Consider the following 18,628-nt stretch of genomic DNA (forward strand, 5'->3'; position numbering starts at 1 on the left):
CCAACATGCACTGTGTCCTCACACAATCCTGTCTTCAGGATCTAGGACAAAGCCATGTGCAGACACTCCTGGTTAGGAATGTACTGACATAAGATTCCGTCATTCCCTTACTCCACAGTCCCTGCTCCTGCTGTGGCTTGGTAACTCAGAGAGTGCGGCAGTCTTCCTCCTCACCTCATAGGTTGCAACATGGACCAGGAATGGCAGTGAGATTCCATGCTGGTTCGATGTTCATTCTTCCAAAGTGACATGATGCTCTTTGGAAGAACGAACATGAAGGCGGGGTACAAGGTTAATGGCAGGATTCTTAGCGGTGTGGAGGAACAGAGGGATCTTGGGGTCCAAGTCCACAGATCGCTCAAAGTTCCCGTGCAAGTTGATAGGGTTGTTAAGAAGGCGTATGGCGTGTTGGCCTTCATAGTCAAGGGATTGAGTTCAAGAGCTGCGGGGTAATGTTGCAGCTCTATAAAACTCTGGTTAGACCACACTTATTGTGTTCCGTTCTGGTCACCTCACTATAGGAAGGATATGGAAGCTTTAGAGAGGGTGCAGAGGAGATTTACCAGGATACTGCCTGGATTGAAGAGCATGTCTTATGAGGAAAGGTTGAGCGAGCTAGGGTTTTTCTCTTTGGAACGATAGAGGATGAGAGGCAACTTGATAGAGGTGTGTAAGAGGGGCATAGATAGAGTGGACGGCTACTCCTTATAGTCAATACCAGAGGACATCTGTTTAAGGTCAGAGGAGGAATGTTTGGTGGAGATGTCAGAGGTAGGTTATTTACACAGAGAGTGGTGGGTGCCTGGAACACACTGCCGGGAGTGGTGGTAGAGGCTGATACAATAGGGATATTTAAAAGGCTCTTAGATAGGCACATGGATGTAAGAAAAATAGAGGGTCGTGGGCTGTGCAGGAGGGAAGGGTTAGCTTGATCGTGGAGGAGGTGTTCATATAGTTCGGCACAACATTATGGGCCGAAGGGCCCGTACTGTGCTGTACTGTTCTGTGTTCAATGTTCAATGTTCCATGTTCTATGCATTAGGACAAGGCAGAAAGACTTGCAGTTCCACAGTGCCTCAGGACGTCCCGAGCTCTTTACTGACAGTGATCTACTTTCAAGGAGAAGTCACTGCTCTTAATGTAGGGAATATGGCTGCAAGTTAGTGCATGGCAAGTTCCCACATAGAGCAACATGAACACAACCACCAGGTCATTGTTTCAGCGATATCTTTTGGGAGGATAAATGTTGGTCAGGAGACTGGCAGAGCTTTCCTGCTCTTTATGAAATGGAGGGTTTTCTCATCCACCCAGGCGTCTCAACTTCAAGCCTCATCCAAAAAGAGGGCAACTCAGCCCTCTCCCAGCACTGCACCAACATCACATAGGTTTTTGTGCTGAAGTATCTGGAGTGTTACTGGAACCAACAGCCTTGTAGTTCAGGGCTGAGACTGTTAACATCAGAGTCATGGCTCGTAGGAGCAGAGGAAAGTTGGGGTGAGGAGGAGTGTGTGGGGAGCTGGGGGAATGACCTGGAGTACAGCTGGATAAGGAAACTTCACCCTGCCCTCCCCTCACCTCACTCCATCTGCCTCTCAATAATTTGTTTTCTCTCCTTTTGTCTGCCCCCATCTCTCATTCACTTGCCACTCTCTCCCAACTCCACCCCCACTCCCCTCCCCTACCTGGTGCAACCTGCCTGTCATCTCACACCCCTCCTCAGTCCACCAGTCACCTTGGGTCCCTGTCTCACCTCTCCCCCTCTCCTCTTTATACCAGCCATCTCCCTTCTCCACTCTCAGTCCTGATGCAGGGTTTCGACCCGAAATGTCGACAATTCCTTTCCTCCCACAGATGCTGCTCGACCCGCTGAGTTTGTTGCTGCCTGACCTAATGTTTCCTGTATTCTCTGTTCCTATTTCAGATCTCAAGCATCAACAGTTTTGCTTTTGATTTTCACAAGCAAAGAGTTATCACACAATCCTTTAACAAACCCATCTCACCACCCAGTTTCTCCACTCCTCTGGGCTCTCTTCCCCAAGTGATATCTGCCAGATGTTTGCTTATTACACTTTTCCATTCTCTTAAGGTTTAGGTCTGAAGATGATTAGAATTCCCTTGCAGCCAATGTTGTCATAGCTGCAAACACACGGCCTATGAAACTGAGTGTGCAAGTTACATTTTCAATACAGGAAATACTTCAATAGATCTCAGGAAGCCTTTTGTGAATTTGACAAGAGTTATTTTACTTTTAATAGGTCTTTTTCTGTTCAAGTATGGATTTTTATTTAACAGTTTTGATGGGATTATTCCTTTCATGGGATTTTCCAGGAAGCATGTGAAGCTTTTCTACAACCCCTAGACCACTCTCTCAATGAACGTTAAGAGCTTTGTTGCCGTCTCATTACATGGAAGCATGAGCAAAGGAATTGTTTCCGGAACCTTCCCCAATGCCTAGGGGTGCATCAGAGCCTTTCCTTTTATTTATGTCTTCCAGTCTGGAGAAAAGGTGGCAGGTCTTTAAACTAATGGACAACAGTCTGTGCATATTAAGCTTGCCTTCAACTAATGTAACTCCAGGGGCTAAAGACACCACCAGTGCAAAAAGGTCCCTGTATATTTTGGAAAGTATATTCTGTTGCATTTTGGAAAGTCAAATCCTGGTAGGGCTTTCACAGTGAATGGCAGGGCCTTGGGGAGTGTTGTAGAACAGAGGGACCTTGGAGTACAAGGACATGGTTCACTGAAAGTGGAGTCACAGGTAGATAGGGTGGTGAAAAAGACTTCTGGCACACTGGCCTGCATAAGTCAGGGCATTGAGTATAAAAATTGGGAGGTCATGGTGTGGTTGTACAGGAAGCTGGTGAGGCCACACTTGGAGTATTGTGTTCAGTTTTGGTCACCCTGCTTTCAGAAAGATGTTATTAAACTAGAAAAAGTGCAGAAAAGATTTCCAAGGATGTTGCCAGGACTTGAGGGATTGAGTTATAGGGAGAGGTTGGACAGACTAGGACTTTATTCCTTGGAGTGTAGGAGACTGAGAGATGATCTTATAGAGGTGTATAAACTCATGAGAGGCATAGATAGGGTGAATGCACTCAGACTTTTTCCCAGGGTTGGGAAATCAAGAACCAGAGGGCATAGCTTTAAAGTGAGAGGGGAAAGATTTAATGGAAACTTAAGGGGCAACTTTTTTACACAAAAGGTGGTATCTATGTGGAACGAGCTGCCAGAGGGAGTGGTTGAGGCAGGTACAATAACAAGTTTTAAAAGACAGTTGAACAGGGACATGGATTGGAAAGATTTAGAAGGTTATGGGCCAAATGCTGGTAAGTGGGACTAGCTTGGATGAGGCATCTTGGTTGACATGGACCAAGGGGCCTGTTTCCATGTTGTAGGACTCTATGATGTGGAATTTGCTTCAGAATTTATGAAAGTCACTGGGGTATTTTTTTACTTATTTATTTCTAAGATGTGGGTATCCGCATCAGAATCAGAATCAGGTTTATTATCACTGATATATGACGTGAAATTTGTTGTTTTGCGGCAGCAGTACAGTGCAAAGACATAAAAGTGTATAAATTACAAAAATAAATAAATAGTGCACAAAAAAAGGAATAATGATGTAGTGTTCATTGGCTCATGGACCATTCAGAAATCTGATGGCGGACGGGCAGAAGCTGTCCCTGAATCATTGAGTGTGGGTGCTTATGCTCCCAGGATTTATTGCCAATCCCTAATTATCCTTAAGAAGGTGACAATGAGCTGCCTACTAGAATCAATGCAGTTGTTGCACTGAAGGTTCTCAGTGGTGTTGGGGAGGGAGTTCCAGAGCTTAGACCCAGCAACAGTTAAGGAACAGCGATGTAGTTAAAGGTCAGGATGTTGCAAGGCATTCTGGGGAATGTTAGTGACCAGGTCAGCAAGTTCAATGTCAACAGAGTCACTATTAAAAGGAAAATAAAAATATATAAATGAAATGAGCGACATGTTACAGGCAAAGCCAGGGAAGTGAGACGATGTAGATGGTTCTAGAAGTGGCTCAAGGGGAAGAATGGCCTTCCTTCTGTGTTGTGATGCTCTATCATGGGGCTCCAAACTAGTGTGCCAGTGAGCTAGCTCCCATCTTACTGGGAATGGAACTGGGATCTCCCTGCGTTCCTCAGGGTTTCAGAGGGGCTGGTGTTCAACAGTCAACCCAACAGGTAGGGAAAGATTCAGGAATAAAGGAGAACTAAATCAAAATTCACAGCGAGTTTGTGAGCTGTCAACTCCACAATAGGAACACTGGATCACACATTCAGCCCCTCCAGACTATTCTGCTGATCTGATCTGTGTATTAACTTCATCTATACCTTGACATGTAACTGTTACTGCACTTGGCAAAGAAAATAATAGCTTTGCAATTTTCAATTGACCCACCCACAGAATTGGTGTGTGTATATGTGTGTGTGTGTGCCATGTAGTGGTTAGCGTAACGCTATTACAGCACCAGTGACCCGGGTTCAATTCCAGCCACTGTCTGTAAGGAGTTTGTACCTTCTCCCCATGTCTGCATGGGTTTCCTCCCACATTCCAAAGACGTACAGGTTAGGAAGTTGTGGGCGCCAGAAGCGTGCCGACACTTGCGGGCTGCCCCCAGAACACTCGATGCAAAAGATGCATTTCACTGTGTGTTTCGATGTACATGTGAAAAATAAAGAAATATTAATGTGACCATGTATATAACATGTGTGTATAGAGTGTGTGAGAGTGTGTGTATAGAGTGTGTGTGTGTGTGTGTGTGTGTATGGAGTGTGAGAGTAAGTAGTGTCTATGTATGGCAGACTGATAACCCCCATCATTACCCGATGAACTAACTAACTTAACTGATAACCTTGTCAGAGGGTGAACGAACAACTTTCCAGGGCTAATGTTGGTAACCTTGCCCTGATAACCCCTTTCTCATCCATCATGATGGCTAAAATAACACATTTTCTTGCCTGTGAACTAAAGAATAGTATCATACAGCAACAGAGCAGTCAGACATCCTGGTCTGTATCAGTGGTGTGTGGTTTCACTGAAGCTTGTATAAGGAGTATGTAAAATAACCCAAGGTGTGAAACTGCCACTGGAGGTGCTCTTTTGAATTCACTCCTGAGATGTGGGCATCAGTGGCAAGGGCCGTATTTATTGCCCATCCCTAATTGTCCTTAAGAAGGAGATGGTATCTCACTGCCTGGAACCTCTGCAGTCCTTCTGGTGAAGATATTTCCACAATGCTTTCAGGGAGGGAGATCCACCATTTAGACCCAGTGACAATGTTGGAATGTCAGTAAGTTTCTAAGCCAGTACACTATGTGACATGGGGGAAGAAGGTGAGATTCCCATTCCCAGTAGGAAGCTCAGCCGATAATGCAGTTGGAATTTCAGCCAATGATGTAGGAGAAAGTTCAGCCAATAGCATAGTGGCAAGCTCAGCCAATAGGGTGATGGCAAGCTCAGTCAATTGTGTAGTGGGAAGCTCAGCCAATGGCATAGTGGAAAGCTCAGCCAATAAGGTGATGAAAAGCTCAGTCAATGGGGTAGTTGGAATCTCAGCCAATGATTCAGTGGGAAACTCAACCCTTTTGCCAGTGGAAACAATCCTCCAACCCACCCTGGCTTCTCCATCTCTGCCATAATCAAACTCCATTGTTCTAGGGATGATTCTAGTAAATCGCCTCAGAGACTACTGGAAAGTCTTGTCAGCCTTGTTAAAAAGCATTCAGTGCCTGGCAAGGCATGGCATAGAAGGACACAGAGAATTGGGATTAATGTAGAGGGGCAAAAAGGTCAGTGTGGACGTGATGGGCTGAAGGGCTCGTTTCTCCGCTGTACAGCTCTGTGACCGTACTCCAGCTGCTGCTGAGTCAGTGTTTTATTCAGTACTAATTCCTCACTTTTGTACATAACCCATGCTTTGTTTCAACAATTAATGCTGCCACCTCCAGATTATTAAATGATCGCTATATTGCTGTTTGTGGGGAGCTTGCTGTGTGAAAATTGGTACCATTACCCTGATACTACACTTCAACTTTAATTTATTAACTACAGTGTGTTTCAGAAAATCATGAAAGGGATGTGAAAGGTGCTATATAAATGCCTTTCTTTTCTTTGTCTCTGATTCCGAGCACTTGAATGCCCATAAAAGCTGGTTAAGTATGGGGGAAATGAGTACTTTTATTCAAGATGTGAATCTCTAAGTTAATCTTTAAATTGGGCCCAAGTTACGGCAGGCACGGTAGTGTAGCGGTCAGCGTAACGCTATTACAGTGCCAGCGACCCTGGTTCAATTCCAGCCACTGTCTGTAAGGAGTTTGTACGTTCTCCCCGTGTCTGCGTGGGTTTCCTCCGGGTGCTCCGGTTTCCTGCCACATTCCAAAGACGTACGGGTTAGGAAGTTGTGGGCATGCCATGTTGGCGCCGGAAGCATGGCCACACTTGCGGGCTGCCCCCAGCACACTCTACGCAAAAGATGCATTTCACTGTATGTTTTGATGTACATGTGACTAATAAAGATCTTATCTTATAAGGAGATTGGATGGGCTGAGACTGTTTTCTCTGGAGTGAAGGAGGCTGAGGGATGACCTTATGGAGGTTTATAAAATAACGAGGGGCATATATAGAATAGATAGTCACATTCTAAAACTAGAGGGAATACAATTAAGATGAGAGGGGAAAAATTTAAAGGGAACCTGAGGGGTAAATTTATCACACAGAAAGAGGCAGGTATATGGAACAAAGTGCCAGAGAAAAAGGTAGAGGCAGATCCAATTATAATGTTTAAAAAATATATGGACAGGTTCTTGGATAGGAACGATTTAGAGGGATATGGACCAAACACAGGCAAATTGGACTAAGTTTAGATAAGCATCTTGGTTGGTATGGATGAGTTGGGCCAAAGGGCCTGTTTCTGTGCTGTAGAACTCTATGACTCTAATCCAGGCAATCCAGTCAATGCGAATGACACAGTTGGGGGTGTTGTGGATAGTTTGGAGGGCTGTCAGAGGTTACAGAGGGATATAGATAGGATGCAGAGTTGGGCTGAGAAATGGCAGATGCAGTTCAACCCAGATAAGTGTGAAGTGGTTCAGTTTGGTAGGTCAAATATGTTGGCGGAATATAGTCTTAATGGTAGGACTCTTGGCAGTGTGGAGGATCAGAAGGATCTTGAGGTCCAAGTCCATAGGATGCTCAAAGCAGCTGCGCAGGTTGACTCTGTGGTTAAGAAGGCATATGGTGTATTGTCCTTCATCAATCAGGGAATTGAATTTAGGAGCCGTGAGGTATTGTTGCAGCTATATAGGTCGCTGGTCAGACCCCACTTGGAGTACTGTGCTCAGTTCTGGCCGCCTCACTACAGGAAAGATGTGGAAGCCATAGAGAGGGTGCAGAGGAGATTTACAAGGATGCTGCCTGGGATGCGGAGCATGCCTTATGAAAGCAGGTTGAGGGACCTTGGCCTTTTCTCCTTGGAGAGACGGAGGATGAGGGGGGACCTGATAGAGGTATATAAGATGATGAGAGGTATTGATCGGGTAGATAGTCAGAGGCTTTTCCCCAGGGCTGAATTGGTGGCCACAAGAGGACATAGGTTTAAGATGCTGGGGAGTAGATATAGAGGAGATGTCAGGGGTAAGTTTTTTACTCAGAGAGTGGTGAGTGCATGGAATGGGCTGCCGGAAATGGTGGTGGAGGCTGATACGATAGGGTCTTTCAAGAGACTGTTAGATCGGTATATGGAGCTGAGTAAAATAGAGGGCTATAGGTAAACCTAGTAATTTCTAGGGTAGGGACATGTTCGGCACAGCTTTGTGGGCCGAAGGGCCTGAAATGTGCTGTAATTGTTCTATGTTCTATGTTCTAAGTACAGAATAAAAGGCTAGGAAGGCTGCATCTGGACAAGATGTCCATTTAGGTTTGATTTAGATGTTCATTTCCTTGAAAGAAAGAAATGTTTACAGGACTCAAGTTTTCACACACTTGTTGACATCCATTTGGGGTTGGGCTCGATTATTTGCATGATGGGTGGTGAGGTGAGGGTTAAGACGGAATGCTGATTTCTCAGTGACTGTCAGAGTTGAAGAACCATTGATAAGGTGTTTATAATGGTCTGTTTCAGAATGATGCTGGAGGTCAGAGAGCACTAGTAAACAAATGGAGCACATTCATCAAAGCAAGGCTGATCTGCTCCGTGCCGGGTCCCGATGGTATAGACACTCACTTTGACGAGCTTGGTAAGTAAGAGCCTGTCCTCATGAAGGTGAGGAGGTGAGGGAGCTGGTTGTCTCACTTCCCGTGACAGTGCTGTGTGGGCCCAAGGCAGCTCCTCAGTTCCACGCAACCGGTCTTCTGCTCCAGCCCAGCCCTGCTCTATAAGGATGCTCAGTCAACACTGGCATTGGGAATTCTACAGACTGTGATGTTATATCCCCAGATATAAAGTGTGAATGTTTGAATCTATGTCTGAACAAACCACTCTTCAGGTGACATGGATTGTTCTAATGCTGGGATCTGGATGTATGTACCAGTCCTCCCATGTTGAGGGTGTTACACTGCTTGCCACTCAGAGGACCACCGGCTGTGGGATTCCTGCACTACCTTCTGAGCTCCGGAAGTCTGTTGGCTTCTGGGGATTTCCCAGCCCACGGCCTGGGGGCGGGGCCTCCCCAGCTGAGAGTGCAGCAGGCCACCAGCCCCAAGAGAGGTCTTTCCCTGTCCTGGACTTTGTCGTGGTCTAGAGCCAGGTTCCCAGTGGAAGGCTGTACCCTGGAAGAATCAGTGTGGTCCAGGGAAACAGACAGTAGGTGATCTTAAGGCAATGATCAGGTGGACATGTGCTCTGAGAATTCAAATTCGCTCGACTCATTCATCAGTGACTGTCCCTCAGAGTTGAGAATGATTGCCACCCCTGGAATACTTTACCTGTGGTGACTAATTTGGCCAATCTGGGATTGGCGGACTCCACCATAACTTGGATGGTGGCCATGGGTGAATAATCTAGTACATGACAAGCACGTTTATCCACTTCCTATTGCCAATGTATGGTTTTGAAGAGCTAAAATCCTCACAGAAGGATCTCAGTCCATCAAGAATTACCCTGGGCAACTATCTCCCACAAGTTGGTGTCAGTCTTGCATGTCTTTGAGAACATCCTTGAAATGTTTTCTCTGCCCTCATCTCAATGGAGCTGAGAGAGGAAGGTGTGTTTAGGGTGCCAACTTCAAAGAACAAATTCACCCAATGGTCTACCTATAACATTTCACCTTCTCTTCTGTGTCACAGAGGATGTCTTTCTACTGAGGACCAAGGATGAGAAGAATCCAGAAATCTATGCTATCTTTAGCACAATAAGGTAGGAAGCCATTTTAGATGTTATTCAGTTAGTAGACAATGGTGGACTGTGAAGCTGGTGATTCAAAAGTCTTTATTCATCGCAACAAGCAGACATTCTCCTGGACACCCTCTTGGTAGAGTCTCCCAAACCCAAAGTACATCGTTTTTATATTCTTTAGAACAAAGGTAACTGCAGGTGATTCAATACAATTTCAATTGCTACAATTACATTCTCAACTTCAATATTTTAAGTCTGACAATACTTCCTTTCAGTTACAATGGGAGACACCTCTGAATGTTCAAACACCTTTCCTGAGACAAATTCACATGGATGGTCTAAAAGTTTCTGAGGATAGAGATCCTAAACACTCAAAATTAATGTTGTGAGGGCTGACTCTCTAAGTACACAAATATCCCAACTTTTGATAGATCAAATATTACCATGTTTGATCTAATTGACAATATCAGTCTGGTCTGCAAGCTTCCTTGAACTCAGTCACAATGCTGCAAAATAATTTAGCCATAGTTGCCTGGTTTTTATGTAGACCAATTAATATTCCCCATTGTCTTACGTCTGGCTCATGCGTACAAAAACGTCTCATGGCCACTTCACTTTGCAAACCAACACACACAAAATGCTGGAGGAACTCAGCAGGGCAGGCAGCATCCATGGAGGGAAATAAACAGTTGATGTTTTGGGTCGACACCTTTCATCAGGACTGGAAAGGAAGAGGGCAGAAGCCTGAATAAAATGGTAGGGCTACAGGTTCCAGTGTCTGCTGAATTTCTGTGTTGCTCATTTCCCTCCACGGATGCTGCCTGACCCGCTGAGTTCCTCCATCATTTTGTGTGCGTTGCTCCAGATTCCAGCATCTGCAGAATCTCTTGTGTCTCCACTTTGCAAACCATATCTCTTGAGTAGCCAGCCCCTACTGTGGGCCTGTGCTCTGTGGACAGTACTGTTTGTTTACAAAGCTATCCTTTTAACTTCAAACTGATTACTGCATGCAATTTACATTAAGAACTGAAGACTGGTTCTTATTTGAATTAATGTCTGCTGTATTCACGTAATTCCATAGCTCATGAATCCCTAACAACAGACACATTCATCTTCCACTTTAATGGTGCCCATCACAGTCTCAGGCATCCCACAATGTTGCCAATTCACTATTAAAGTGTCGTCTTTGTTGTTAATGATGTTAGTGTGGGTTTGGGAATAAACATCGGCCACAATGACCAGGCCTACGTTCACTGGAGAATAGAACAATAAGTAAAGATTCGCATGGAACTCTATAAAATTGTAACAGAACAAGACAGACTGGATGTTCCCAATGGCTAGAAAGTCCAGAACAAAGTACCACAGTCTTCGGATATGGGGGGGATGGCATCTAGACCCAAGATCAGGAGAAATTTCTTCATCCAGAGGATGGTGAACGTGTGGAGTTCTCTACCACAGAAGGCAATAGAGGCCAGGTCATATTCGGGAAAGAGATACTATAAGTATGTTCCTTAAGCTAAAGAGATCAAGAGATTTAGGGAGAAGGCAGGAACAGGATGCTGAAATCAGAATCTGGTTTAGTATGAAAAACACGATGATGCTGGAGGAACTCAGCAGGCCAGGCAGCATCCGTGGAGAAAAGCAGGCGGTCAATGTTTCAGGTCAGGACCCTTCTTCAGGGCTGAAGATAGGAAGAGGGGAAGCCCAATATATAGGAGGGCTGCTCTGCTTTTCCCTCCCATATATTGGGCTTCCTCTTTTCCTATCTTCAGTCCTGAAGAAGGGTCCTGACCGGAAACATTGACCGCCTGCTTTTCTTCATGGATGCTGCCAGGCCTGCTGAGTTCCTCCAGCATCATCATAGTGTTTTTCATCTAGATTCCAGCATCTGCAGTCCTTTGTTTCTCAGGTTTATTGTCACTGACATATGTCATGAAATTTGTTGTTTTGCAGCAGCAGTACAGTGCAAGACATAAAGATATAAAAATTACTACAAGTTACAAAAATAATTAACTCGTGAAAAAGAGGAACAACGAGGTAGTGTTCATTGGTTCATGGACCATTCAGAAATCTGATGGCAGAGGGGAAGAAGAATTGTTGAGTGTGGGTCTTCAGGCTCCTGTACCTCCTCCCTGACGGTGGTAACGTGAAGAGGGTATGTCCCAGGTGATCAGACATGGTCGCAAACAATGGTGGATTCGACTCAAAGGGCTGAATGTCCCATTTCTGCTCTGATTTTCATGAAAACACTCCCAGAGGCCAGTCAGCTCCTTGGTTTAAGGTCCCATCTGAAAGATGCACCCCTTACAGTGTAGCACTCTCTCAGCATTACATAGGAGAGTCAGCCTGGAAGATGCCACTTTTTTAAAATTGCTGCCACTGCCCTGTTGTCTGGACTTCCATTTGCCCTTCAGACAACATCACCAAAAACTGATTATCAGGTCATTATCACATTACTGTTTGTGAGAGTTTACTGTGCCTAAATTAGCTGCCATGTTTCCTGCATTACAACACGCCTATATTCAAAACCTACTGCATTGGTAACAGAGTACTTGGGATGACCTCAGGTTCACAAGTCTGCTCTGGAAATGTGGGTTCTCATTTGCCCTGAAACATTCATTAGTTCAGCTAAATGATAACAAAAGATAAATGGGTCCTGAGACATAATTTCATATACCCAAGGAGAGAAATTGGTGTGTATTATGCCCAAGTGGGTGCATGCATATTGACTTAACAATGGATCACCTTGCCATGTTGTATGGCTCTATGACTTCTTGTGATCTCTCTATGACCATAGAGGAATTCTCTGCTGTTCTTCTAAGTAGAACCATGGGGTCTCTTGTGTCCACCAAAGGGTGGAGAGACACTGGAATTCTCTGCCCCAGAGGGGTGGGGGTGTTGAGTCATTGAATTCATGATCCATGGATTTCTGGATGTTGAAAGATATGAGGATAGTGCTGGAAAAGAGTCCTGAGGTAGATCAGCTGTGGTCTGGACAAATGGGGTAGGAGGATCGCAGGGCGAGATGGCCTACTCCTATTTCTTATCTTCCTAAAACGGGATCTTGCTTTACCATCCCATCTGAGAGATAGCACCTCCAGCAGTGCAGCACTCCCTCAGTAAAGCACTGGAGCAGCAGCATCATTTACTGTGCTCTAGAATGGTACAACCTTTATGGCAAGGATCTCCCACCAATATTTGACTGTATTCTCACTGTCAATGTTACTTCAGCAATGTATTCCAAGGCTATGCTGTTTGCGTGTATCGTATGGCCGACATCCGAGAGGTCTTCAATGGACCGTACGCACATAGAGAAGGACCTGACTATCAATGGACGGCTTTTGAGGGCAAGGTGCCTTATCCAAGACCTGGGTCTGTGAGTATCCTTGCGTGGAAACGTCACTCACTGCTGCTCCGTATCTCCATGCAGTCCAATATTTAATTGTACCACAGAGAGAAACTAGTGCATTTTAGTTTACTGCCTATCTTTTAATCGGTGTACACGACATTTCTAGGCTGGTGAAAATGAGGAAGTACTGTTGGTGCTGGAAATCCAACCAGTTCACATCAGCTTTTATCTTCCCATCTTGTTACTCGATATCCCCTTCTCCTTCACATGCCTGTCCAACCCCCTTAAGTACATCTACACTGTTCACCTTAACCACCCCATTGGGAGAAGGCTCCACATTCTCACCACTCTTTAAGCAAAGAGTTTTCTTCTGAATTCCTTGTTGGATTTCTTGGTGACCGTCATATAACGGTGTCCTCAAATTATCTTCTTCCTCATGAATGGAAACTTTCTCCCTGTATCCACTCCACCAAAACCTTTTGTCAATTTAAAGATCTCTATTATATTACCCCTCAGCCTTCTTTCCTCAAGAGAAAGGGGACCCAGTCCATTCATCCTTCCCTAATATGTATCCCCTCAGATTTATGAGGTGATCCTTATAAATCTTCCCCGCACACTCCCAATACCCCACATGCAATCTAAGCAAGATTCAACACAGGTTCAGCATATGATCCTACTTTTCAATTCTATCCTTCCAGAAACAAATCCCTCTACTTACTTTTGTTTTGGTGGCCTTGCCAACCTTTGGCAAAACTTTTACTGACTGTACTTGTATCTCAGGATCCCTTTTATTTTCTACCCCACCCCTTGCAAGTAACACGTGACCTTCCTATTCTTCCCTTCAAATTGTCCTACCTTGCATTTATCAGTGCTGAACTTCATTTGGCAATGGGTTGATGCCTGTTCCCATGAGTTGCACTCCCAGATATTCAGCCAGTTCTTTCCAAAGTTAGCCAATGAACCTCAGTTTTCAAGAATATGTTTTAATATTACCAAGTTTTCCAACTAACCTGAACATCTGTCTTTCGTGTGTTGCTTTAGCAGAAAGGTTATTGGTTTATTATTGTCACATGTACCGAGGTGCAGTGAAAAACTTTGTTTTGCGTGCCATCCATACAGATCATTTCACCACATCGGTGCATTGAGGTCGTACAAGGGAAAGGCAATAAGAGAATGCAGAAAGCAGATACTGCTCGATCTGTTGAGTTCTTCCAGCAGATTTCTTGTTACAAGAGAATGCAGTTACAGAGAAAGTGCAGTGCAGGTAGACAATGAGGTGCAAGGGCCATGATAAGGTGGAATGTGAGGTAAAGAGTTCATCTTTATTGTACAAGAGGTCTGTTTAATAGTCTTATAACAGTGGGTTAGAAGCTGTCCTTGAGCCTGTGGTGCATGTTCTCAAGCTTTTGTATCTTCTGGCCGATGGGAGAGGGGAGAAGAGAGAATGTCCAGGGTGGGAGGGGGTCTACGCTGGCTGCTTTACCGAGGCAGTGAGAAGTACTGACAGAGTCCATGGAGTGGAGGCTGGTTTTCATGATGGACTGAGCTGTGTCCACAACTCTCTGCAGTTTCTTGCAGTCCTGGGCAGAGCAGTTGCTGTACCAAGCTGTGATACATCCTGATAGGATGCTTTCTATGGTGCATCCATAAATATTGATGACGGTCAACGGGTACATGCTGAAATCAGTAATTAGATGCACTTTTTGTTTAAAAATAGCAATCCTGTCGATAAGCAAGATTTCTAATTTCAGAATTTATCTGTTAATGAAATTCCATTCCTCAGATCCCCTGGTGGGATTTGAACTCGTATCTGTATTAGTCTGGGCCTCACGATCAGTTGTCAACAAATTAAGCCACCAACAAACACAACCCTATAGTTTTGCATCTTGCTGTTTAGGATTTTTATAACACTTCTCCTTTAATTGCCTTTGTCCACTCTCTCCTCCAACAGTGCCCCAGTAAGATCACCACCCAGCCCAGTCGCCGATACACCAGCACCAAGGACTACCCAGATGATGTCCTGCATTTCGCCCGCAGTCACCCACTGATGTTCCATTCTGTGCACCCGATTAACCAGCACCCTGTGCTCATCAAAACCAACGTCCAGTACAAGATGACCCAGATCGTCGTGGATCGGGTGGAGGCAGAAGATGGGCAGTATGATGTCATGTTCATTGGGACTGGTACGTTACATGCCACTCGCATCATGGCTTGTTAGACCACGAGATCCGGAACTGCATGGGATTAGGATGAAGAATGGACAAACTTGGGTTGTCAGAGGCTGAGGGGAGACCTGATAGAAGTTTGTAAAGTTATGAGAGGCGTAGATAGGCTAGAGAGCTGGTATCTTTTTCCCAAGGTTGAAATGTCTAATACAAGAGGACATGCATTTAAGGTGAGTGGGGGAGGAAGTTTAAAGGAGATGTGCAGAGCAAGTTTTTTTATATAGAGAGTGCTCAGTGCATGGAATAGACTGCATGGCTTGGGATAGCCAAGGGTGGAATCGACGGGCAGATGCTGCCTGACCTGCTGAGTTCCTCCAGCACTTTTTGTGTATTGCCCCAGTTCCAGCATCTGCAGAATTCCTTGTGTCGTGGCTTGTTTATCTACCAGAGAACAGCCTTTCAGATTCCATCAATGGACAATGCAATTCCATAAGCCTCTTGTCCAAGTTTGCTTTTTCATTAAACTTTGACATTTGTGGGATCATTTTCCAATGTCACCCAGCCAGCATCCCTCATCACCAGCTGTGAAGGGTTGGCAAATCCCAGATGTTGTGTGTGGCTGGCTACCTTCTTGCAACCAAACCCACACCCGCCCCCCCAAGCTCTTGGTAGGATATTTAACCTTGGCCGGGTATTGTTTCAGGGCAACCTCTGTTGCGATTAGTCTAAGCCTGAGCCTTCCTGCTGATGTTGTTGTAGTCCCCTGGATTGTTCCTTCATTGAGTGCTCTTTGTTCACGCACAGTGAAGGAATGTCTTCTTAGCTCCAAAAATGTCAAAATTAACAAACTAAAGGACTCATGCTGTGAGTGTGCAAGACCAGAGCTCGGTATGACCCCACCGCTCAGTAAACCAAGGGCAGGATCCATTCAGGGTTTATTTTGTTCCAGAGTTTCTTGATAAATATATCTTCCTCTCCATTTCATAAATACTGCACAGTGACAGAGTGTTGTGTGTTTGTTTTCTTGGTATCCTTGAGGCATTTAGCAGGAGAAAAGCAGGAATGGTGCAGGTTGGTGTATCCTGTCTGAGGCCAACTTCCATTTAAGAACAGGACCTCATATTCCAGCTGGGTAGTCTATGATTGCTGAACTTCCAGTGTCAGATAACCCACCTTCCTTGTGCTTCTCTCTCCCTCCTTCACTTTCCACTCCCCCCCCCCCCACCCCACCATCACCCAGTTTCATTCCCCTCCCTCACCAGGTTTCATCTGGCCATTATCTTTCCCTTAACTGGTTCCACTTATCACCTTCCTTACTTATCAGATTCCAACATCTGCAGCCTCCAGTGTCTCCACTCGTCGGCTTCCATCCTCCTGTCTCTACCCCCACCCTCTCTGCCCCCACCTGGCTCCATCTGCTCCTTTTTTTCTCTCCTATCTGTCTCTACCTCTCACCCACCAGCCACTGACTCCCAAGTCCACCCTTCTCCCACCCCTGCCTGGTTCCTTCTGCTCGTCATCTCCCTCCTCACCTGTTTCCACCTATCACCAGCCACTGCCTCAGCCCCTCCCTCTCACCTCTTTATACCTGCTTCCTCCCTTCCACATTCTCAGTCCTGATGCAGGGTCTTGACCTGAAACGTCAACCATCCCTTTGCCTCCACAGATGCTGCCTGACCCGCTGAGTTCCTCCAGCAACTTGATATTGTTCCATTTGAGGACATGCAGTGCATTGTTCCCGGAGGGACAGACGGACAGTGGATCAAGAGGCCTTCTCAATCCATAGATGGCCTGTTAGTTGGGAAGTCTTCTTGTACATTGTGCCAGCACCCCACGGCACAGCTAATCAATCTGGTACAGGGTTGACTCTTGATATCACTTGATATCACTAATACCCAAAGTCCAAAGTCAAAGTTATTGTCATATACATAAGTACACATATGCACTTACTTGCAGCAGCATCATAGGCACATAGCATCAGGTAAGCAGCATTCACAAGAAAAATATAAATTATACACAATTTTGAGAAGAGAAAAACAGCTAGGACAAAAACTTTCATTTTAGTGCAAAGTGATCAGAGTGGTCGTGGTGTTGTTAAACTGCAGTGATTAGGGTTTTGCTGCTAATGTCTGGAATAATGAGCATTTGTATCACAATCTCATTGAGAGATACATCATAGAAACAGGCTCCTCAGCCCAAGGAGAAGCTCCTGCCCATCAGCCACCCACTTACACTGATCCCATTTTATTCTCCCCACATTCCCATCAAACTCCTCTGGATTCCATCGCTCACCTAGACCCTAGGGACAATTTACAGCAGCCAATTAATCTTTTTGGGTTGTGGGTGGAAACCAGAGCACCTAGAGGAAACACATGCAGACACGAAGAGAACCTGCAGGCTCCACACGGTCAGGATTGAACCCGACTCGCTGGAAGTATGAAGGAACAGCTCCACTACAGGTGTGCTACCATACCATCGAGAACACCCCAATGTGCTTTACAGCCAGTTGAAGTGTAGTCACTGTTGTAAGGTCAGAACTAAAGCATCCAATAAGTACACAACAAGATCCCAAAAGAGCAATTTGGTAAAGGCCGGACAATTAGCTCGGTTTTACTGATGTCAATTGACGGGTAATTGTTTCCGAGGGAGAAATCCTGTGTCCCTCTTCAAAATTCTAACCTGGGACCTTTTCAGTGGACCTGCAGAGGTGACTGTTAAGCTGGGCAAGGTAGGATTCAGAAGGTAGAGACGCAGCAGAATCTCGGGGTGTGACAGCCGGACAGGTGAACGTGTTTTCTCTGTTTTTGACTGAAATGCATTAGCTGGAGAGCTGAGTCAGTGGAGCTGGTGTTCTCTTCCTCTGCAGATACTGGAATGGTATTGAAGACAATTGCACTGCGGAAGGGGAATGCTGTGCAGAGTGAGGAGGTGATTCTTGAGGAGCTCCAGGTGTTTAAGGTACTATTTATATTATTATTAGTCCATAATAACATACAAGAAATAGAAGCTGGAGTAGTTATTCAGCCCCACGTGCCTGCTCCCCATCCAGTGAGGTCGTGGGTGATATTTGACCTTGGCCCCACTTTCCTGCACTAATTCCACACCCCTTGATTCCCTCAATATCCATAAACATCTGTCTGGAGTACACTCGGCACATGAGCCCCCACAGCACTGTTGGGTAGAGAATTCCAAAGATTCTCCACTCTCCGGGTGAAGAAATGTCTTCTCATCTTGATGTTAAATGGCTGACCCCTTTATTTGGTGATCCCTGGTTCTAGGTATCCCAGCCACAGGGAATCATCATTCCCACATCTACCCTGTCATGCCCTGTAAGAATTTTGCATGTTTCGCTGACATCACCTCTTGCTCTTCTAAACTCCGAGAGGATAGGACCGTCTGTTTAATCTCTCCTTATGTGGCAAACCCTACATACCAGGAATCGTCTTTGCTACATTCCCTCTATCATTCTATTGCCTTATTAAACCAGAATTAGTGATAATGGATCATCCAGGAACTAATCCTAACTCCTTCTCCGGCAGATCAGTGGTAGGTGGACTGTGGTGGTTCATTGAGGTGACTCACCACCACCCCTAGGGGCTGGAGGTGGGAAGTGAAGTTCTACTTGGGTAGAAAATATAAACGCAGTCCTAACCTGACCTGACCACTTTGTCCAACTAGAAGCACCACCGTCCTGGCTTAACACTGATAGTACAGTCCTATCAGAAGTGGGTTGGATACCCAGGATCTAGTGGAAGATGAGGG

At 45.3% G+C, this 18,628-nt stretch overlaps 1 protein-coding gene across 1 annotated transcript in view; it reads left to right on the forward strand.

The window, feature by feature from the left end:
* Positions 1–18,628, forward strand: part of LOC127571406 (semaphorin-3G-like) — a 176,299-nt gene that overhangs the window by 141,895 nt on the left and 15,776 nt on the right. Inside the window, 5 exon segments of the mRNA XM_052017733.1 lie at positions 8,141–8,255; positions 9,304–9,373; positions 12,584–12,728; positions 14,653–14,884; positions 17,733–17,824. Coding sequence (XP_051873693.1) covers positions 8,141–8,255; positions 9,304–9,373; positions 12,584–12,728; positions 14,653–14,884; positions 17,733–17,824 — 654 coding nt within the window.

The sequence above is a fragment of the Pristis pectinata genome, chromosome 6 (assembly GCF_009764475.1).
Source record: "Pristis pectinata isolate sPriPec2 chromosome 6, sPriPec2.1.pri, whole genome shotgun sequence".
NCBI lineage: Eukaryota > Metazoa > Chordata > Chondrichthyes > Rhinopristiformes > Pristidae > Pristis > Pristis pectinata.